The sequence below is a fragment of the Sciurus vulgaris genome (genome assembly GCF_902686455.1).
Source record: "Sciurus vulgaris genome assembly, chromosome: 2".
In the NCBI taxonomy this organism is placed as follows: Eukaryota; Metazoa; Chordata; class Mammalia; order Rodentia; family Sciuridae; genus Sciurus; species Sciurus vulgaris.
Genome location: NC_136462.1, coordinates 100,784,690 through 100,808,477, shown reverse-complemented (window position 1 = coordinate 100,808,477; position 23,788 = coordinate 100,784,690). Strand labels below are relative to the sequence as shown.

The 23,788-nt window shown below is 34.5% G+C and overlaps 1 protein-coding gene across 8 annotated transcripts in view; it reads left to right on the top strand.

Annotated features, from left to right (window-relative positions):
• ATOSA (atos homolog A) overlaps positions 1-23,788 on the top strand; it is an 85,451-nt gene that overhangs the window by 42,905 nt on the left and 18,758 nt on the right. For all 8 annotated transcript variants that reach the window (XM_079129913.1, XM_079129912.1, XM_079129910.1 and 5 more), the window contains 5 exons: positions 14,955-15,139; positions 16,328-16,530; positions 16,823-16,948; positions 18,072-19,914; positions 22,474-22,587. In XM_079129913.1, coding sequence (XP_078986039.1) covers positions 14,955-15,139; positions 16,328-16,530; positions 16,823-16,948; positions 18,072-19,914; positions 22,474-22,587 — 2,471 coding nt within the window. Of the gene's footprint in view, positions 1-14,954; positions 15,140-16,327; positions 16,531-16,822; positions 16,949-18,071; positions 19,915-22,473; positions 22,588-23,788 lie in introns of those variants that run through there.

Sequence of the window (23,788 nt, the reverse complement as noted above, 5' to 3'; positions counted from 1 at the left end):
TGTGTAGCTCCAGATTCCAAATGGTATCATTTTCCTTCTGCTAGAAGGGTTTCCTTTAACAATTTTGCTTGTTTAATTTTTTCTGGTGATTTTTTTCTAGTTCCTCTGTACCTGAAAAAGCATTCTGCTTTGATTTTTAACAGAATTCTTCCTCAAGAGGGTTTCGTTTTATTTCTTTAATTCATTTCTGTGGAGCGCTCATACTGGTACGCTATTTTTCTCCTCTCTGGTAAACCACCATATCCTCCCCTTCTAATTCTTTTTTCACTCATTCAGGGCGATTGGCAGGCTGTCTGGCTTCTTCCTTGTGTTTCAGCATGGTAATTTGCTCCCTTAACCATTGTGAAGTTCAACTGTTTGTTTCTCTTTTAGAAATCACTGTCCTGAACTGTCTGTTGTCCAGTGTCAGAAAATAGGATTTTTAAAAAATTTGTGTGGTTCAAAGTATGAGGATAAATCACATCCTTGTTACTTTGTCTTCTCTGGAGAAAACCTGATGATTTGACTCAAGTCAAATCAGTCATGTTACCCACCTACTTTATAGAAGAAGTAATTAGAAGTGATAAATATAGAAATTACAGGTTTCCCTTCCAGCATATTCCCTGGTAGGAAGATAAGACTTGTGGTAAAGTCCTGCTCTCCCTGTGTAGGGAAGCCCAATCTGAGTAAAGAGAAGAAGTTTCTTTGTCTCCTAACACTTACTCTGATTTCATAAATGAAGAAATTAAGAACATGCCTGAACTTGCCCAAGGTTGGCCTAACTGGATCTTACTCCCTTTTTAGTAAAGCTGCATTCTCCAATGAATATTTTACTTATTGCAATTACAAAATAGTTATTAAAGGTCAATTTTGTTTTCAAAATTTTTCTTCACATGAATTTTATTTAGTTTTTACTTGTATTTAGTCATCAGTTATAGATAATCTCATTTCATTTCTTAAAGTAGAAAGACTTTATGCTTCATGACATTCCTTTAATCAAATACAGTATAAAGGAAATACCCCATGAAGTCAATAATTTCTTAACTTATATTCTGATCCTATGTAAGAAAACTTCACAAAGAATGTTTTCTGTCTATATAAAGTAGTGCATTTATAGTGAGTTTTAAACTAAATACTTATTGGTACATTGGGTTTGCTATTTAAAGGTTAAATATTAACTGAAAACAAATCTGATAGTTCCTACCATAGTAAGGTGTGCCAAATCTCAAAGGACAGAGTCATTTGTTTTTTCCTCAGAAATGTTACAGAGGTAAGATTTATTATTTCTTGGACTGGGAGCATATGTGAGCCCTGGGTTCAATCCCTAGCACTGGGGTAGGGTGAAAGAATTATTGTTTTAGCTTGTCTGGAGTTGCTCACTGTTTGAATTTAAATTTATTTATTATAAAACCTATTTTTTTTCCTGCCAGTTATGCCACTGAGTTTCACTATCATATCTATAGAAAAGTGTCACATTTTAATATTACAGATTAAAAATCAGAATCTTATTTAAAGCTTCAACAAATCTTTTTCTTTTTTGGGTGGTACTGGGAATTGAACCCAGGGGCACTTTGCCACAGAGCCACATCCCCAAGCCTTTTTTTTTTTTTTAATTTTGAGACAAGGTCTCATTAAGTTGCTGAGGCTGGCCTTAAACTTACAATCCTCCTGTCTCAGCCTTCTTCCAAGTATCTGAAATTATAGGTCTGCCCCACCAAGCCCAGCACATAGAATTAATATCTAAGATACCATATATCTAAAACCAACAAAATAAATTATTATAAGCTATAGTCAACATTTTATGCTCTCTACATTGAGGTGCTATAACTTTGTGTGTGTGTGGTTCTGAGGATCAAACCCCAGTCTTACACATGCTAGATAAGCATTCTACCACTGAGCTATGCACCCAGCCCAAGGTGCTTTTCACTTATGAACACTATTCTGAACTAAATTCAGATGGAATGAATCTTTTCTCCTTTAAAGCATTTTAATCAATGATTATATGACTAACTTCTGATAATGATGGGGGAGTTATTTAAGAAATACTGTAATGCCCAGTAGAATAAGTATACTCCCTTGTATGTATAATATGGAAAATTATACTCTATTGTCATGTATATCTATAAAGAACAAATTTTAAAAATTGGCAAAGGGAAAAAAAAGAAACACTGTCATGGTTCTTGTCTGAATATGGTATTAATTCACATAATTACATAAATTATATGATTTCATAAATGTTTTTGAATGCTTATTATGTTGCAATCATATAGTTCCTGGATATTAAGGCTTAGTCAACAAGATTGATCAAAGTCCCTGCCCTGTGGTTTTTACAGGTGCAAACAGGTAATAACCATATTTAACTAAATCATATAGTTATAAGAAGGTTTAACTTTCCCATAGATATGGTTTTATTTTGCAATAAGCAGAAAAGAGTCTGTGACTCCTAAGGACTACATTACAAAATGTAAATAGCATCCTTGGGAAGTAAGGTATAACTTTTTCATAGATAGGGTTTATTGTATATTTAGTGACATTTACTTACCCTAAAGCAAATATTATGTTAATGTTAAAAACAAAGGACTGCCTATTCAATTTCACCCAAGAATATTTTTGCAGTAGTGGTGATTGAACCCAGGGCCTTGCCCATGCTAGGCAAGCACTTTACCACTGAATTGCATCCCCAGCCCCTGCCTATTCAATTTCAAAAGAAAATATTTTGAACTACGCAGTTTCTTGGATCAGTGTTATGTTCAATTCTAGATATGTTTCTTGCTTGAAAATTTGATTCTTACATGAAAAAGTAAAATTCATTCCAGAAATAATGTGTATGATAAGTTAGGCATAAGTTTTTGTCTTTTTTTTTTTTTTGATTCTCAGGATTGAACCCAGGGGCGCTTTAGCCCTGAGCTAACACCTGATTTTCAGTCCTGGCTCAGGGAAGGACCATGAACAGAGAATTGAAACTGGACTGACAGAGCAGGTAGAGTTTAGATAACTGCATACAGGATGAGACTTGGAAATGTTTCCAAATTTCTGACATTTTGCATTCAGGAGTCCTAGGCTTCAACCCTCCCTTTATCATTGTTACTGTGTGTCTGAGCAAGGCACATCACCTCTCTGAAGTCCAGTTTCTTCACCTATAAATTTAATGAAAATGCATATTCTAGAAGATTCCTTTGAGCTCTTTATTTCCTGAATTCTACACAAACCAACACTTTGTCCCCCACCCACTTTTTTTTTTTTTTTAACTTTCCTTTGTCTTTTTGCCCAGGGAAGCTGCTTAATTTTCTTCGATGATAAAGGGACCACGCTTGGTTTAGAGCTTTTTTTTTTTTTTTGGTACTGGGGATTGAACCCAGGGCTTTGTGCTTACGAGGCAAGCACTCTACCAACTGAGCTATATCCCCAGCCCCAGTTTAGAGCTTTAAAAGAAAGAAAGGCAGGCTGAGGATGTAAGTGTATGATAGAACACTTGCCTAGCATGCAGAGGCTCTAGGTAGAGCTCTAGCATAGCAAAGAAGGGAGGGCGGCAGGGAGGAGAAGATATAATTGTCCAAATTATTTTAATACTAGGAATCTTAGAAAATATATCTGCCTGAAGAACTTTCTAGAATCTGTGCCCCAAGTTGGGAGGGTGGCCTTTCAGTAATTTTTGTCTGAAATAAGGGTTATTATGAACTTCTATACTTGCATTGTTAATAACTATTGTTATTGAAAAGTAGGCTTCAAATTGGTTTTCCACCTACTGATAATGTGTATGACCTTGGACAAGTGATTTACAAAGTTAGATTTTTGTAAAATGGGGAAAGACCTATATTATGATATTTAAATTTAACAAATACTTAAATGGTGCTCCTCGTTAGCCAGGTAGTATTCTAAAAATTATACAAATAACTCAATCCTTGTAACCACCCTTTGAAAGTTGATGCTGCTATTATCCCCAGTAAAAAAACTAAAATAAAAAGATATTGTGTAACTTGTACATAGCCAAACAACTAGCAAGTAACTAAACTGGTGGCCTGACCTCAGGTTCAACTCTTAAATATTCTAAATACTATGTCATAAGAATTAAAATGAAGAAGCACTTGATAAAACACAACTCAAAAGGATGGGGATTATCTTTGTTTAATTAAATGTTTGAATATGTGACAATGAAAATTTATAGCAAATTTTTAAAGCACAATATATCATTATAATAACATACAGCTTTTCATATTGCAATGCTTTGGTCATAACTTTGAACTTTAGTGGTTATTGTATAGTATAGATATAGAGTGGAGATATTTGGTTGAATTTAAACAAACTACACTCAAGTTCAGAGGGTTACTTTTAAAGATTGGTCCCTGGGTCTGCTTACACATCACTTATGTCATTCATTATTGTGTGTTTAGTGTTTTAAGAAATTTGGTTTAGAGGCTGGGGAGATAGCTCAGTCGGTAGAGTGCTTGCCTTGTAAGCATAAGGCCCTGGGTTTGATCCCCAGCACCCAAAAAAAAAAAAAAAAAAAAAAAGAAATTTGGTTTAGGTTTTGTTGTTGGTTAACATAACAAAAAATAGCATTTCAAGATATTATTCTGTGAGAATATTTATGTATAATGTTAAAATAATAGTGCATGTATAAAATTACTCTTTTCATTTAGAGCCAGAGCTACTGTTTTTTACTAGTCACTAAAGTCAACTTTGCCTCTTAACTCTCTGTTTAAAGATATCTCATAGTATTTAAAATGGATTGCATTGAGAATCAAGAATACTGGCTGTATTCTAGTTAGGCATGGTGATGGCACATGCCTGTAATCCCAATGAGACTGAGGCAGAAGGATCACAGTTCAAAACCAGCCTCAGCAACAGTAAGCCCCTGTCTCAAAATAATAATAATAATAATAATAATAATAGGCTGGAGATGTGACTGTGTGGTTAAGTGGCATGGGATTCAATCCCTGGTACCAAAAAAAAAAAAAAAAAAAAAGGGGGGAAAGAAAGAAATTCTGTTTTGCAGTATACAACTTTGAGCAAGAAAGTTGATGTTTTTGTACTTCATTTTCCTTATGTATAAGTAGATCAGATTAAATGTTTGCTAAGGTTCTTTATAATTCTCATTTGTAACAGAAACCTATAAGACACATCTTTGAAATTGGAACTTATAAATGAGAAACCAAAAATACTTTAATAATTGTAGAATTTAATCTGTTAGTAGATGTATATCTATGAAATGTTAATATTATTATAAAGAAATGGATGGACTGATGTAGCTAAGAACTCTCAAGATAATGCTGAATTTTATCAAAAGTGATGTTGATTTGCATTGACCTGCCCTTTCCTTTGTCATGTTCACATTTGTGATCAGTACCCCAAGCTTTGGAGAAGGTTGGGAAATTAGCAGTACAGTCTGTCCCTGGAACAGTGTGAAATGTACCCATGTGGAGATGAAATTCATGACTTTAGATTGTGTGCCAGCACCCTGCAGTAATCATTCATAGCTTAGGTGGCTTATGTAAGTTCTGGGGAAGAGTACAAAGTCAGTGAAAGATCAGTGCAGAGAGGAGTTTGGAAAGACTTCTTGTGTGGAAAAGATAGGGAGTCAGGCAAGTTCCTTTAAAAGCCCTGGTTTAGTGGAAAGCCGAGGAAGGAAGAAGGAGGCATGCTTGATATGTTTAAAAAAAAAAAAAGAATGAGCAATGGCACAAGATGGGAAATGAATAGAACATTGTATAGACAGCAGTTTGACTGGAACCAGAAACCAAAGACCATGGAGAGATTGGTAAAAGAATTGAAGAAGACAAGGGGATCTTAACGAGGGACACCACATTGTGTAACTTGAGAGCAGCATTCCTTTCAGCATCTGCCATTGCACAGTCTAAGTAGCTGACTGTGTGGTAACTCTGGCCCCACTGTTAGGCTTAAGAGTTTATACCAGATTCATCAGACAGGGAGCCAACAAGCAAACAACAACAATCAAATCTGAACTCAGAGAATTGTCATGGAATGGGTTTTCCAGAAGATTAATCTGCACTAGGGGCAGATTAAAACAAAGTTCTGGGGGCCCTCTACCTCCAAGACTTGTGAGGACTGTGCTTGCATCTCTCTGGGAGCTAGTCAGACTGGCTATTGTTAGAGGCTTGCTCTTCTGGCTCTAGAGTTTAGCCAACTACTTAAAATTCCCATTTGTTTTAATAAGAAAAGTAAATAAATATCTTAGGCATTGGGACAACTGAACACTGAGTGGTCCATAGATGAAATGGACTAACTTGGGAAATAAATTCTTTGTCATTAGAGGTATTCTAAGACTGGTTGGTAAATGCTTGTGAGGGAGGTGTCCTTGAAGGGATCAAGTAGGTGATTGAATTAGACTTGTTCTCAGGATTTTTTCAATGCTGAGAGTCTATGAATCGGTTCTTTAGAAGCTTAGGGAAATCCTAGGAGAGAGATTATAACCACTCCCTCCTTCTTAAGAAACCCCAAAAGAGAGTTCCTTTAAGCCAATACTTATAATATACACACATTGCTGCTGTGTTTGGACCCTTCACTTATAATGAAAACCCAAGATAGCTCAGAGCTACTTCAGAACTCTGTTTAAAGGGAATGAAGGAAGAATGTCTTTCCCAGGGCTGAACTTCCATATATGCTGTTCAACTTATTTCTAAAGCTTGCCAAAGTAGTACAAAGATTCCTGGCTTCTCTTACTACAGAACAAATTGGAAAAAGAGGCCTGGGAAGAACCTGGGGAGTTGCTAAGAAGAAATTTTATCCAAAAATATTATTTTAATTTCCTAGAAGACAATCTGGTAATGTGAATAAAAAGTTTCCTTCTGTGAATTTAACCAAGGATATAATCAAACAAGTACACTGAACCAAATGTTCAAGGATATTTACAAAAATGTTTATGCCCGTTTAAAAAAATGGAATCAACCAAAATGTCTAATAATACAGGAGTGTTTAAATATATTGTGATAGTTATGTCTAAAATAATAATATATATCTACTTTTGACAAGGATGTCTGTAGTAAAAAAACGATGCTTAAAAAGAAAGAATGTATAATCATGTTTGTGGGATTGCATGTGCTTACACATACACAAGACATGTACAACAAAATACTGTAAGTTCTATAAGGCAAACACATAAACAAGTATGCTAAATTATAAAATTTCTATTAACTGAAAAATAACATGTAAGTAAAAGCCCTATCCAGTGTCATACATTTAAATAAATTAGAGTTATTACTTTTTGAAATCCCTGTTATCTCTTAAAGTAGTTCATAGTTTGGTTACTTAATTCAGGTATTTGTGGAGCCATTTAGATAGAATACTAGTTCTGGTGTTAAGAAATTAGAACTTAGTAGTGTGACATACTTTTTCTCTTTTCAAAAACAAACATTTAAATTAGGTAAGAACTAGAATATGATATTGATAATATCAGGTACTAAAGACTTCATTTATTCAACAAATATTATAAAACCACCATGTACCAGAAACTTTTCCTATACACTGAGACTTAGAGCTTATATTATAGTGGTGGCAGAGAAGAACAAAAGAAAATTAAAAAGAAAAATCTTAGAGCTAAGGGCTATGCCATAATTACAAAAAGAGTGACGTAAAAATGATTTTGTGAATGTCTATAGATGGTGGTCAGGGAAGTTTTTTCTGAGCAGATGACACTGAAGCTGAGGTTGAGTGACAAGGAGTTAGCCAAAAACTCAGGCAAAGAACATTCTGAGCAGAGTATCTCAAGTATGAATGAATGGGTCCTGTCCCGGGAACCAAGAGTTGAGCAAGGCTGGAATTGTAGGAGAGAGAGAAAATGATAGGTGATACTTTTAAGTATCTTTGGAGATTCATTAAGAACTATTGGGTTTGGTGATGATTGCAAGTTATTATTGAGGAGGAAGAATATTCAATGACTTCTCCCAAATAATTAACACAAGTTATAAGTCTAGATTAGTCTTTACTCTTTTTTTTTTTTTTTTTTTAACAAAATGTTGAGACCCTGCACCAAATAGAAGAAAAAGTGGGTCTAAATCTTCATCATGTCAACTTAGGACCAGACTTCCTTAACAAGACTCCCAAGGCACAAGAAATAAAAGCAAGAATCAGGAAATGGGATGGATTCAAACTAAAAAGCTTTTTCTCAGCAAAGAAAACAATCAATAATGTGAAGAGAGAACCTACAGAGTGGGAGAAAATCTTTATATCTTTATCACACACACTTCAGATAGAGCGCTAATCTCCAGAATTTATAAAGAACTCAAAAAACTTTACACCAAAAATACAAATAACCCAATCAATAAATAGGCTAAGGAACTGAGCAACACTTCACAGAAGATGATAAACAGTTGATCACCAAATATATGAAAAAATGTTCAACAGCTCTAGTGATTAGAGGAATGCAAATCAAAACTACCCCAATATTTCATCTCACTCCAAGTAGAATGGCTATTATTAAGAATATAAGCAACAATAGGCATTGCTTATCCATGGAAAGGATGTGGGGAAAAAGATACACTCATACATTACTGGTGGGATTGCAAATTGGTGCTGCCACTCTGGAAAGCAATATGGAGATCCCTCAGAAAACTGGGAATGGACCCACCATTTGACCCAGCTATCCCACTTCTTGGTTTATACCTAAAGGACTTAAAATCAGCATACTACAGTGACACAGTCACATCAATATTCATAGGAGCTCAATTCACAATAGCTAGATTGTGGAACCAACCTAGGTGCCCTTCAATAGATGAATGGATAAAGAAACTGTGGTATATACACAGTGGAATATTACTCAGTCATAAAGAAGAATAAAATTATGGCATTTGCAGGTAAATGAATGGAGTTGGAGAATATCATCCTAAGTAAGATAAGCCAATCCCCAAAAACCAAAGGCCAAATGTTTTCTCTGATGAGTGGATGCTGGTACAAAACAGGAGGACATGGGGTGGAGTAATGGAAGAATGGAGGAATTTTGGATTGTATAGAGGTAAATGAGGGAAAAGAGGAAAGGAAAGATGGTGGAATGAGACAAACATCATTACCCTATGTACATGTATGATTACATGAATGGTGTGACTCTACATCATGTACAACCAGAGAAATGAAAAGTTACTCCATTTGTGTACAATGAATCAAAATGCAGTCTGCTGACATGTATAACTAAATAGAAAACAAACAATAAAAAATAAAAAATATATAAAGAACATTTTTTGCATATACAGAAGCAACTTAAAATATAAGATAAGGCTACAAAGCAGTATGATAGGTTTTCCTCTGTCACTTGTAAACTGAATTAGAAGGCAGTTACCAGAATTGATAATTATGGAGATACTATCATGTTAGTTAACCATCAGGATAATCTGCATTTAACTAAGAATCAAGGGATCTGGGTTCTGGTTACCATTTTGCAAGGTGTGATCTTGAATAAGTCTCTCACTTTCTGGATATCAAACCCCAGATATACAAGCAGTTAAATGAGATCTTTTTAAATATCCTTCCAACTCTTATGTTGTAATGCCATGAAATCAGAGTAACATGTTCCAGACTGTTTGGGATCAGGAATTTTAGAACCTGTATTCATAGTACTTTTAGAATTTCTACTTTTCCAGTCTTATTCTTATTTTAAAATGTATATATTTCTCTGATGTTCTTCTTTGCATTTAAATATATTTTTCAATTTAATAACTTCTTTATTGTTAGCAATAAAAATTTCCTAAAGTTTCTCAAGGATGTATTGTTTTTTGTTTCTTTTTTCTTTTTTTTTTTTTAATTTCTCCAAGATCTCTTTGGAGATGTGAAGGTCAAAAGCTTCCCTACTTCCTTACATTTTCCTGAGATTTACCACCTTTACCCAAATCCAAATCACTCTTCTTGAATTCTAGAACCTTGGAAAGATATGAACAGAGCTTAGTCTGAAGTAGCTACATTTATAACTTCATTTGTCAAATCTGTTACATCCATTTGTTTGGAGACAAGTTTGGTATGGATGGCTATGGTGACATAACCTTTAGGATCAATTGCTATAGGTCCTAAGGGAGGAAGTGGTCTTTCTGGTTTTTTGCTCTGGCTTCTAGCCTTTTGTGCCATCTTTGATAGGCCTCAGCACCAGAAGGGTACTAAGCCAAGGCTTGAGCTGCCTCAACCAATCCACAGCATTCCCGCCTGGAGAGGTATCTTGGAGGGCCGTCTCTTATTTGTTTTGCTTAAAATAAGGCTGAAAGTTAATGTATCTCTGAGTAATTATTTGTATTTTTCTCTTTATTCTCTAGATTGTATAATTTTTCAATGAATTGTACTTTTAATTGAGTAAAAAGTTATTCAATTTTTTCAACTTTTTTTTATAGTGCTGGGAATTGAATCCAGGGCTTACTTTGTGCATACTAGACAAGCACTCTACTCTACTCCAGTCCTTTTTTTTTTTCTTTTGGTATTATAGATTGAACCTAGGTGTGCTTTACTGCTGAGCTACAGTTCTGGCCTTTTTATTTTTTATTTTGAGACAGGTCTTGCTAAATTATTGAGGCTCGTCATCAATTTGGGATCCTCAACTCAGTCTCTCAAGTTGCTAGGATTATGGCTGTGCCCTAAAGTGCCCAGCTTCCTAGCCCTTTTTAGTTCTATTTTGAGACAGGGTCTCACTGAGCTTCTCAGACTGACCTTGAACTTGGAATCCTGCTGCCTCAGACTTCTGGGTAACTGGGATTACAGTGAACTGAAATCACATTTTTTGAAAGTTTTATTTTTCTCAATATATTAGTCTACTTGGACTGCCATAAAATATCATAGTTTTGGGTGTCTTAAACAACAAAAATTTATTTTCTTACAATTCTTAAGGCCTGAAGTCTAGCATCAAAGTGCCAGCATGATAAGATCCTGGTCAGGGCTTTCTTCTTGGCTTGCAGACAGCCACCTTTTCCCAGTGTATTCACATGGCTTTTCCTCAGTGAATGTACTAAGAGAGAAAGAGACTGAGACCTACCTCTTTTAAAAAGCTACCAGTCCAGTTGGATTAGAACCTCACCCATATGATCTCATTTTACCTTAATTATCTCCTAAAGCCCTGTTCCAAATACAGGCACATCTGAAGTTAGGACTTCAACATACAAATTTTGCAGGAACACAATTCAGTCTATAATACACAATAATCTCTGTCTATCTTCCTGTCTACCTACTTATCTACCTATCTACCTGTCAAAAGATAGTATGTCACTATGTTGCCCAGGATGACCTTGAACTCCTGGGCTGCCTCAGCTTCCCAAGAAGGTAGGACTACAGGTACATGCCACTGTGCTTGTCTTTCTTATTTTTTAAATTTTTTGACAAGCATTTTCTGTAATTTCATAACAAAACATTTTAGTTATTGTCAAAATTATTTTAATTACAAATAACCCACTCAAGAAGCTTAAAGAAATTGATTAATAGGAATATAGAGTTCTCTCTTAATAGTCCTCCTGAGGGACTGGAATGTTTTCAGAAAATGAGACAATTACTTTTTATCTGGTTTCCCGTGGCCATGAGGTCCTTTGTCTCTCATTTACCATCTCTCGTTTCATTCTCTTCTGTACTGTGGCATACACATTTGAGCCTATAGCCCTGCATAGGTCCTGAGTGTACACTGCCTCAGTTCAAGGTATAGTAGGCAGGAACCAACTAACATCTCTGTGTCCTTATTCCAGTGTCCTGGGAAAGAGATTCTGGCCCACCTTGGGTCAAGAACCCACTTTAAATCAGTTGTTTTTGGTGGGGTTGGGGAACAAGGTTATAATGGTTAAAGAAAACTGAAATGTATGCTCTTTTTTTGTTGTTGTTTTGTATTTAGATATGACAGTAGGGTGTACTTTGACATATTACACATACATGGGGTGCAACCCTTTATAATTTTGATCCCACTCTTGTGGTTGAACATGATGTGGAGTTAACTCTGGCCATGTATTCATATATGAGCATAGGAAAGTTATGGCCCATTCATTCTACTGCCTGTCCTGTTCCCATTCCCCCTCCCTTCAAGTGTGTACTCGTGACAGTGGGGACAGTTATAGCTTGCACCTATATGATGTTAGAGTTCTTACAGGCATGCGTTACTTTTATTTTACAGAGGGAAACATGAAATGACTTGGCTTAAGTAGCAGTTTACTATTATGGAACCCTTCCTTAACCACTGTCTGCTACCTTGTGCCCCTCCTGTGGTTGCCATTCTTTGCTCTGGGCCCAGACTTCTAACCTTTTTATTAGTGGTTAACTCAGTACAATTTGTATTTGATTGTTTTATCTACCAGTTTGAGAATTTTTAAAGTGTGGACCCATGTGCTATATCATTTAATTGGAATATTTATAAACTGGATAAATTAAGGCTACAACTCAGGTTTCCTGATTTGAAGTTCAAAACTTTCCCCTTGTAGTATATTAATGGCCTAACTTTTAGCATCTAAGAATAAGTTATAGTTTTAGCCAATTTCCTTGATAACAGTTTACATTCTATCCAATGAAATAGAGTTGTTTCTAGCCTAGTCCTTCACAGGTAAAGATAAGAGCCTTCATTTACATGACTTAAATGATGCTAAGGTCACTGTGAGTTGTGCCAGTGCTCAGCAGCCATAAGCAAGCTGATACGATACTCCTCAGCAGATATCCCGAAACTTTGTCACGTGTGAGGGTGATGTGAGGCAATATTTAGTAAACACTAGGACTATAGAAGTTTTACTTTCATTGTGTGTGATAAAATAATGATGTAAAGTTGCTATTAGTTCAGTGATGCTTTTATATGAATTTATATTTTAGTAATCCAATTGGTATCTATAGATTTTTTTAAAAAAATAATAGCACAATATATGAGACATTACTTAGGCCATGGACCATCCTTGGAACTCACATGGAATAATTGACATCTTGGCATCATTCAGCATTCAGTAGATTAGAAGCCACTTCTCTGCTATAATTCTTAGCTCTCCAGGATTATACCACATACTGGGAGAGGGAATAGGGTGAGCACAGAGAATGTCCTGGAAGCGAAAATCATGCCATATAATCATGCGATGACAAGCCTGAGCTACCCTTGAAAACCCACCAGGGAGGTATTGAATAGATTCCTTTTGTGTGTTTTTTGCCTCCCTCTTTATGAAGGACACCATAATTTAATTCAATGAGTCCCAGGAGACCCTTGATTTATGACCTAATTTTATTCCCAGAGGAAAGTTGAGCTCTTTCCCTTTCCCATTGGCATAGTATTATAAAAATTAGGGTCCTATTTTTGGAAAACAATTATATACCATAAAATAAAAATATCAAAATCATTAAAATTTATGTGAAATGTATTATTTTCATTTATATTTCAAAGAATAGATGGAAGTATATAAAAGTAAATTTTATAACCATAATGAAAGACAGCTTGTATGCTAGTTAAGAGCCCCAGTACTGAAACCAAACTGGGTTCAAATTCCAAATTTGCTATTTCCTGTTGGAGCTATCTTAGGCAAGTTACTTGTCTCTCCATGCTTCACTTATCTATAAAACGGAGGTAGTAGTCATCTTCTAGAGCTGCTCTGAAAATTAATCAATGTATAGAAACTACTTAGCACTGATAATATCGGAGAATAATAAGTTATCAAGTGTTGACTGTCATTTCATATGTTGTACATGATTATTTTAGAATTTTCTGAAAGTTCTTAAATTTGGATCAATGAAGTTTACTCCCTGTAAGAGTGCTCATAATCTGACTCTAGTCTTTCCTTTCTCATACTTTCTTTGCAGAAATTCTCTGTCCAAGTTGCACTTTCTTTCTACCCATTGCATGCTGTACTATTTTCTTTAAATCATCTCTAAGTCATAAAGTCTTTGAAACTAAGAACTGTGTGTTATAACTTTATGTCCCCCTATCACCTAATACAGTGTAGTGAACACTTGAAATATTTGTTGTTTAATTTGCAGAGATAAGAACATTTTCAGAATTATAAATTAAATGAAGTATTGTGTGCACATTTGTTCATGAGTATTCAACTTGTATAGCAAGTTAATTTTAAAATTGTTAAGCAATTAGAGCACTTTGAGAAATTTTTAAATTAACTAAATGAAAACATTGGTAGGTTAGATTGTTTTGAACTATGTAATAACCAAAATATCATATTTCTTATATTGCACAATAGACCTCCTTCTAATTCTAGCTAATTATAGCATTTTTCCCTCTGAAACAGTTATCACTGTATATAGCAAAGCATTGAGAACTTTGTGGCTGTGAATGTCCATATCACAGATTTAATGCTATGATAATAGGACTCACTTGAGGGGAGAGGGGAGAGAAAGGAAGAAACACAGTGGGACTTGCATTTTCTTTCTAATACTTAATAATAACAGTAAAACATCTTACCTGGGGCTGGGGTTATGGCTCAATGGTAGAGCACTTGTCTACCATGAGTGAGGCACTAGGTTCGATCCTCAGCACCACATGTAAATAAATGAATAAAATAAATGTCTATCAACATCTAAAAAATATTTTTTAAAATCTTACCTAAAAATATGACATAATAAGACATTTTAACCTTTTGGCTATTAGTGATTTTTATATTTTAAAAAATTATACCTGTTTAAAAACACATAATTATCAGATGAGCATAATCTTCAGTAGTTTAGTTGAAACCTAGGTAAAAATAATTTTGCCATAATTATTTTTTATTTGTGCCATAATTTTAACCAGTCTGTTCACCTGGAATTTGGAATCATTCATCATCTCTTTATAATTCTGTATACTGTGTGATTCAAGAATTTTCTGTATTTTCACTTTTCATTATTAAATATGGAATGTAATATTTGTTATTTTATGCACAATAGATGAGTTCTTTTTAAGAATATTTAAGGGTTGGGGGTTTGGCTCAATGAGGAGGGATTGCCTACAGTGTGCAAGACTTTGTGTTCAATTCCCAGTACTGAAAAAAAAAAAGTATGTTAATGTGATGAATATTTTGAACATGATGCAAAGATTTTCCTTTTTATTTTTATACCAGATTCTCTAGATGAATATTTTGAATATGATGCAGAGGAGTTCTTGGTCTCTTTGGCCTTGTTAATAACAGAAGGTCGAACACCTGAATGTTCTGTGAAAGGTCGAACGGAAAGTTTCCATTGCCCTCCAGCACAGTCTTGTTATCCAGTAACTACAAAACATGAATGCAGTGACAAGTTGGCCCAGGTGAGAATCAGGTTGAATGCTTTAAAAAAAAATTATGTAAACTAGTATAAATTCTGTTATCACCTTCATTATATCACAATTATAATTTTCACATTTAAATATAAAATTGGCTCTTAACCAAGACTTTTGAAAGCAGGGCAGATAGCTTTGTGGATCAGTGAGGGGGTGGGTAACCAGTTTCACATCTGCCCTCTCATTCTCTCAAGTTGACTCTCAAGTTGTTCTGATTGAGTTTTCCTTTAGAGTTTCAGCCCTGTCTCTTCCACTTAGTATTCATGTTCATTTAGTAAATTAATTGAGGATTATTTTCCTCAGATTAACCAATTTTCCTCTGTGCTCCTTTTTTTTTAAAATGGGAGAATACTCTGTTAGTGTATTAATTTTTTGAATAATAACTTAAAATATTTTGGTAGGTAGAGTACAATTTGGCTTAGGAATTTTTCTCCCAGTTATTAGTTTATCAAATGTAGTCCAGGGCTGGGGATATAGCTCAGCTGGTAGAATGCTTGCCTTGCGAGCACAAGACCCTGGGTTCAATCCCCAGCACCGCAAAAAAAAAAAAAAAAAAAAAAAAAAAAATGTAGTCCAAATTTTTAAACTTAAAAAAAAAAAAAAAACTTACCTATTTTAAGTGTTTAATGAAAATGAGTTGGTTTTAAGATTTAAGAATTAAACCAGGCATGGCACATTTGTAATCTCAGTGACTCAGGAGGCTGTGATAAGAGCATTACAAGTTTCAGGCCAGCCTGGGTAATTTAGGAAGACCCAGTATTAAAATAAAAATATGAAAGGGCTGGGGGTGAAGCTCAGTGGTAGAGTGCCCCTGGGTTCAATTCCTAGTACACAGAAATAATTAATTAATTGATTAGTCTTTCCTGTGAAATTAACAAAGTAGACAAGGCTGGGTCAACTCAGAGACCTGTCAGGCATTGTATATAGCAGTTATTTTTTCACAAGTGCAACAAAGATATCTTCCCCAAGAAAATTTGCATCATAAATACTCAATACTGATCCCTATACTTAGAGCTCACTAGCATGAATACATTACTTAAAATCTAAGTAGCCAAGCCTGAACAAAGCTCTGCAACAGATGACTCCTTCCTAATTAATATCTATCTACTTTACAATTTTAAAACTTAAAGATAGGCAGATTATTGAGAGATTTTGCTTACAATCATTTTCTCTAAGTGTCGCCAAGCCAGACGAACCAGGTCTGAGGTCACATTGCTGTGGAAGAATAATCTTCCAATCATGGTGGAAGTGATGCTACTACCAGACTGCTGCTACAGTGATGATGGGCCTACCACAGAAGGCATTGATCTAAATGATCCTGCAATTAAGCAAGATGCATTACTATTAGAAAGATGGATCTTGGAGCCAGTTCCTCGACAGTAAGTTGTTAAGCTTAGTTTGAAGTTGTTCCTGATAAATCAAGTTTTTTATTACTTCCTAAAATTTTTAAAAAAGATTGTATCATGTCTTTGAATCTCTCTGTGTAGTAAAATTAAAAACTTAGATGTTTAATACTTATGTTTAGTAATTATAACTTTGACATTGGTACATTCATTCCTCTGCTCTTGAAAGACTACCTCCTGAATGATGTTTATTTCAGCTTCTCTCTTCCTATGATTCAATCATTGTGTGCTTGCTGATATTTAAATTATGCTTTGTTACTTTCCTTAGGAATGGTGATCGATTCATTGAAGAGAAGACTCTTCTGTTGGCTGTCCGCTCATTTGTGTTTTTTTCTCAGTTAAGTGCATGGCTGAGTGTTTCTCATGGTGCTATTCCAAGAAATATTCTTTACAGGTATGTCTAGGGCAGAAATGTACATATTCACATTGCTGAATGTAATTTTAAAAAATAGTTTTTCCTTCATTTCTGAATATAAGTGCATAAATTTAATGAAGTTTTTCTCAAAACAAGTTTGAGAAATTTAGATTGAGTCAGTATGAATTTTACTTGTTAGAATAAATTTGATAAACTTATTTAGAGAACAATTTACTGCTACCACTATAAATTGGAAACATTTTGTGGGCTTCTGAATTTATTTTCTTTTCTCTCTCCTTCCTTCCTTCCTTTCCATACAGGGGATTGAACCAGAGGCACTTTACCACAGAGCTACAAAGCTATATCCCCAGTTCTTTTTAAGGCTCACTAGGTTGCTGAGTCTGGCCTTGAACTTGAGATCTTCTGCCTCAGCCCCACTAGTAGCTGGAATTACAGGCATGTACCACCATGACTGGCAAATGCACAAATTTTAACTGTACAGTTTGATAAATTTTTTTTGTGTGTGGTACTAGAGACCGAACTCAGATCTTCACACATGCTAGGCAAGCACTCTACCACTGAGCTACATCCCCAGTCCTGAGTTTCTTGGCATCTTGAAAAATATGAATATAGCTGGTTATGGTGGTGGCATGCCTTTAGTCCCAGCTACTTAGGAGACTGAGGCAGAAGAATTGAATCTGAGGCCACCCTGGGCAACATAGTGAGGCCTTACCTAAAATAAACACGTGCATGCACACACACCCCCTACAAGCAATTAATTGTCTTTTTAGGCAGGTGATCATGAGATTTCTCTTAGTCACTTTGCACAATAAAATTGTCTGAATCCATTTATTTTCTAGTAAATACGTTCTTTTTTCTTTTTATTTTGACAAATATATTTTTCAATGACAATATTCTTGAGCTTGAATACTTAAATAGTCTGGTATTCTTAAAAAGATTATCTCTTCCAAGCATTAAGGTACAACTCATGTTGGTTTTATCAAAGTGATATGCATGGTAAAATGGTTAAAAGCAAATTTCAGTGGTAATTAATGCAAATAAAGATAAGTATGTGACTGTTTTACATTTTTAAAATAATATACAAAGATAAAGATGTGACTTTTATAATGGATTGATTCTGTATCTTACTGTTTGACTCTAGAATCAGTGCTGCTGACATAGACCTTCAGTGGAATTTTTCACAGACTCCAATTGAACATGTGTTTCCTGTTCCCAATGTTTCTCACAATGTGGCCTTGAAAGTCAGCGTTCAGTCTTTACCCAGACAATCTAATTACCCGGTTTTGACGTGTAGTATTCACACTAACATTGGCCTGTATGAGAAAAGAATTCAAGAAAATGAACTTAAAACTCATCAGCACCGAAATTCTAATGAAACAGAACAATGTAGTCCAAAGAGTTCACGGCGTCTGTGTAGCAAACCAGCTTGGACCATGGCTTCTGAAAGTGTATTACATGTAAAAAAGGGCACAACTCCAGAATACACTGCAGCCGTCAAAAATGTCAAACTGTATCCAGGCTCTGGCAATAAATCTGACTATGGGACATCTCAAGCCAATATTTTGGGCTTCAGTGGTTTAGGGGATATAAAATCACATGAGACATCAGTGAGAACTTTAAAATCATTTTCAATGATTGATTCTAGTGTCTCTAACCACCAGAGTTCCTGGCAGTCAGTTGGTGAGACTAACCCTTTAATAGACTCTTTAATACAGGATCGACAAGAAGTTATTGCAAGAATTGCTCAGCATTTGATGCATTGTGATCCAAGCACTTCACATGTTTCTGGACATCCATTTACTACTCCAGAGTCTAGTTCACTTAATTCAAAACTTTACCGGGTTTCACAAGAAAATGAAAATGTGAGAAAATGTAAAGAAACTTTCTCTGTTGCTTTTGGTAGTTCAGAGTTTACTTCCTCAGAAGGCACCAATGAGGGGAAAATTCGAGTAAAACCAGAAACTTCTCAAAGTGAAACTTGCATTTCTAATGGTCTTTATTCTCATCGTTCTGTTGGAGAGACTAATCCTTTGATAGGTTCTTTACTCCAGGAACGACAAGATGTTATTGCAAGAATTGCTCATCATTTGGAGCACATTGATCCAACAGCATCACATATTCCTCGTCCATCATTCAACATGCATGACTCCAACTTGGTTCCTTCTAAAGTATTTAGGAGTTCATATGAAGACAAAAATTTGCTGAAGAAAACTAAGGATGATGCCTCTTCCATTTCCATTTCTCATACAAAATTTTCTTTGTTAGGAGACAACAGTGATGAGAAAAACTTAATACCTAATAAATTTTTTAGTTCCTGTAAAAGAAATAGTAAAGGAAAGTCTTCTTTGAAACCTCAAATAAGAAATCAGTGTCAGAACAATCCTAGTCAAATCATCCAAAATATATATCAGGAGACACAGAACAAAGCTACTAATGTATTGACTTCCTCAAATATGTCTCATTGCAATGAAAGTAACTTAGATTTGATAAGCAGATTGGAAAATGCACTTTCTGAGTCACAATTTAAGGAGCAAGAAATTACCAATGGAATTGATAAACAGTATTCAGAATGTAACAGTATTGACAAGCAGATTTGTACAAATAAGTGTAAGGACAAAATAAAAAATGAGAATTGTAATCCAGAATCTTTTGACAGTCTCCAGTATGATAATTCAAAAACAAATAACTCAAAATTAAAAATTACTATGTTGGAAATGTCTGAATATCTGAACAAATATGAAAAGAATTGTTCAGATAAAGAATCAAAAAGCCCAAAGACATGTGAGCAAAATACTCGACTTAATAGCATAGAAAATCATCTCAATAAAGACGATGAAGGTTTCAAATGCAAAAAGCCAAACCAATTAAAAAATAAGGATAAGAAAGAAAATTCAACTGATGAAAAACCTCAAAATTGTTCTCAAAGAAAGAGTATAAAAGACTGTTTGTCAACATGTGAACGACTAAAAAATACAGAAGTGTTGGTAGGTAACATCTAATATTTCAATAAATCTCAACTGCTATGGTTTGAATTTTGTTCACAGAAGATCTAGTTATTAAAGGCCCATAGTGTCCATTGCCTATAAAACACACACTCTGATATAATCAGCTTTCTAAAGAACTGTTAACCTCCTTACAAATAATATACTCTTGTGACAGTAAATACTAGGTAAGTAGAAAAAATAAAGATCTCATGGTTGAAAAACTGCTCTTATGGCAGTAATTTTTTTAGTGATTTATTAGGTCTATTATTGAGACTTTTTAACTCTGTCCTTCCCCCTTATCCACAATCTAAAATATCTGTTACTTTTTCTTCTATTCAATAGAACTTAAGTTTTTAATATTTGGTCTATAAATTTAGGAGAATGAATACTACTTGACATATAAAAATACTTTGATTTTGTATAGTATTCGTATATTGCTTTTAGTTTTAGCACATAATTACAGAACACTTAGTTCTTTTTGTACTTTACCATGACAGGTAGGACAGATAAGGAAACTGAGACTCAGAATAAATGACATACCAGTAGCTGTACTAGTCTTTGGGGGCCAAACTGGCACGCCATGCCCTCTCCTAGGTCTTTTGACTTGCAATCCACAGTTCTTTCTGCTTCATATAATGAAGGACAAATTTGTGGACTGTACAATTCTTGGGTTCATTTTAATTCTTCCTGTTTTTTTTTTAAATTTTAGTACTTACGAATAATTGATGAAGATAAACAGGAGTTCAAAAGAAACTATGTTAGCTTAATTTTTTTTTGTTGGTAACTCTGGCCTAGTATGCATAAGTTTGCCCACTATGTTATGCCCGGCCCCAGTTGATAGCTTTAGGCATGTCTCTAGGAGAATCATTAAGCTTTTAGTCAAAACTACTAGTTGTAGTTTTGGCTTCACAGTTTAGTCCTTGAGTTATACCAGATAAGTCAAATAACTTCTAAAAATCTCATGTCAATTTTGTAAGGAGGCTAAATCTCTTTTTGCCTCTCTCAGAGTTGCGTTGATGATTAAATAAAAGATTTTAAAATAATTCATAAACATGTAATGTTCTATCTAAAGGAAATATATTCCCTAAAACTACAATTGTCACAGAAATCTGTCTTGGCCTTCAGAATATTAGGGTTTTGGCTGGGCCCACCACTGCACACCTGTAATCCCAGCTATTTGGGAGGTAGAGGCAGGAAGATCCCAAGATCACCAGCCTGGATAGCATAACAAAACCTCATCATTTTTTTATTCTTTTTTGATACCTAATAGATAAACTGGCCATTGTTTTTCAAGATACTATAATTAGTTTTTTCATGTGCTTGTTTTAAATATAATCATACACTGTTTACTAGGTGTTCAAGCATTCTCTTCAACATATTTTAGATGTTAGTTTACTGAATCTTCTCACTAGCCTATGATGGTAGGTGCTTTTACTAGTTTATAGATAGAGAACTGTAGCCCAGAGATTAAGTAATTTAGCCAAGGTCTCAAAGCTAATACATGGTAGTATCAGGATCTAAATTAATCCTTTTTTCCCTAATTTTTATTCATGTGTTCTTTATGAATTTCTGATCTTTGGACATATATTTCCCAATTTAAAAAAAAAATTAGCCTTTCTTTTTCTGAGACAGGGTCTTGCTCTATTGCCCAGGCTGACCTCAAATTCCTGGATTTAAGTGATTCTCCTGCCCAGCCTACTGCAGAGCTGGGATTATAAGCATATGATACCATACCTGGCTTACTTGTTTCTTGAATAGCATCAAAACTGTAGTGCTGTTACTGCTTCTTTCTTTCTTTCTTTATTTGGTACCTGAGATTGAACCCAGAAGCAGTTTGCCACTGACTCACATCCCCAACCCTTTTTTTTTTTTTTTTTTTTTTTTTTGAGATTGAATCTCCCTTTGTTGCTGAGGCTGGCCTTGAACTTGCCATCCTCCTGCTTCAGCCTCCTGAGTTGCAGCATTTTTGAATTAATACTTATGTTTTTGTATCACCAAATTAAATCCTCTGAAAATGACTCTCACTATAATTTTGTTTTAGAATGTTATACTAATTTTTCTACTCATGAATTAGTTTTTTTTTTTTTTTTTTACAAATTAAATATTAGCTTACTAGATGCTAGATTCTGAGTAAACATGTTGATAAGGCAATTGTATTGGGGAGTACTTTAGAACATTTGTGTTTATTCAGCATATTAAAAAATCTTAGGCATTGTTTTCTAATTAGAGTGTGTGTGTGTGTGTGTGTGTGTGTAAACATAAAATAGAGATACATTATCAGCTTCAGTTCCAGGGGTATAAACCTCCAAAAGCATTAGGAATGAATCTAAAAACTAAAAAGCTACACAAGTCCTTTAAGTGGCATTTAAATATACCATTAAAATCTAATACTTAGGTGCTATGGCACCTACTTATAATCTCAGCAGGATCACAAGTTCAAGACCCTATCTCAAAATAAAAAATAAAAAGGGCTTGGAATGAGATTCAGTAGTAGAAAGTCCCTTGGGGGTCAATCCCCAGGACCACCAAAAAATAAAATAAAATCTATTTTCTTAACAGAGGACCACATTGAAACATTCAAGTGTTTGGCGAAAACATAATTTCCATTCCTTGGATGGAACCTCAACCAGAGCCTTTCATCCTCGAACTGGATTACCTCTTCTTTCAAGTCCTGTAAGTGCTTTTTTGCCTCTTATCTCATTCTGAAAACCTGCAAACGTCTGAAATATTTGCAAATAATTATATTCAAATTTTAATTGAAAAAATTTTAAGTACTTTTGAAATAAATTTTGAGTTGTAAAACATTTTGTTTGATAGCACAATTAACAGCCAGGTGATAAATGGAAAAAATACTAAAATAAAAATTATATTTATTTTATTAGGATTAAAAATTTTCCTAAGTTTCTTTTGTCTAATATTTTTATTGTTATTAATATTTTAAAAACCTGGTGTCAGGGCTGGGGTTGTGGCTTAGTGGTAATGTGCTTGCCTAGCACATGTGAGGTTCAATCCTCAACACCACATAAAAATAAATAAATAAATAAAAAACAAAGGTATTGTGTCCATCTACAACTAAAAAAATATATTTAAAAAAAAACTTGGTGTCTAAGGGGTTTTAGATAATAGTCTATAGCTGGGTGTGGTACCTGTAATCTCAGTGACTCAGGAAGTTGAGGTAGGATGACTGCAAGTTTGAGGTCAACCTCAATGTAGCGAGGTCCTCAGCAACTTAGAGAAACTCTGTCTTAAAAAATAAAAAGGGAAAAAATAAATAAATAAATAAAAATAAAAAGGGTTGAGAATAAAGCTCAATGGTAAATCTGAAAAAAAAAAAAAAAAGTTTTTATTATCTCAGTAAGTACTGACACTGATGAATGTGCCTGTCTGGAAACTAAATTGATTTGTGTCTTTGACTTTGAACTCATGCATTTAGTTGTCATATTGTGAGACATATAAATATCCCTATTCTGTGTTTACAAATAGATTTATAGATCTGAGTGCAATGGTTAAAAACATCTCTTTGGAGTCACACTGACTTCACCGTAGCTTTGTGACATTAGGTAAGAAAGAATCTCTGAGACCTTCAGGTTTTCATCTGTAAATAGGGAGAATAAAACCTACCTTAATAGTATGGTGATAATTAGAATCATTCTTGGTACATAGTAAGCACTCTATAATTAGTTGGTGTGACTGCCATCTCAGTTAAACCTGAGGTAAGACGGACTATGGTCAATATTTTGGACTGAAATAAATACAGGAAAATTCTTCTTCCTTTTCAAGTCCTGGATGGAATATAACAACTTCTAAAGACATAATATAGTATAAGAATAAGAAAAATAAGTCCCCAATTACTAATTTAGGGGAAATTGTAGCT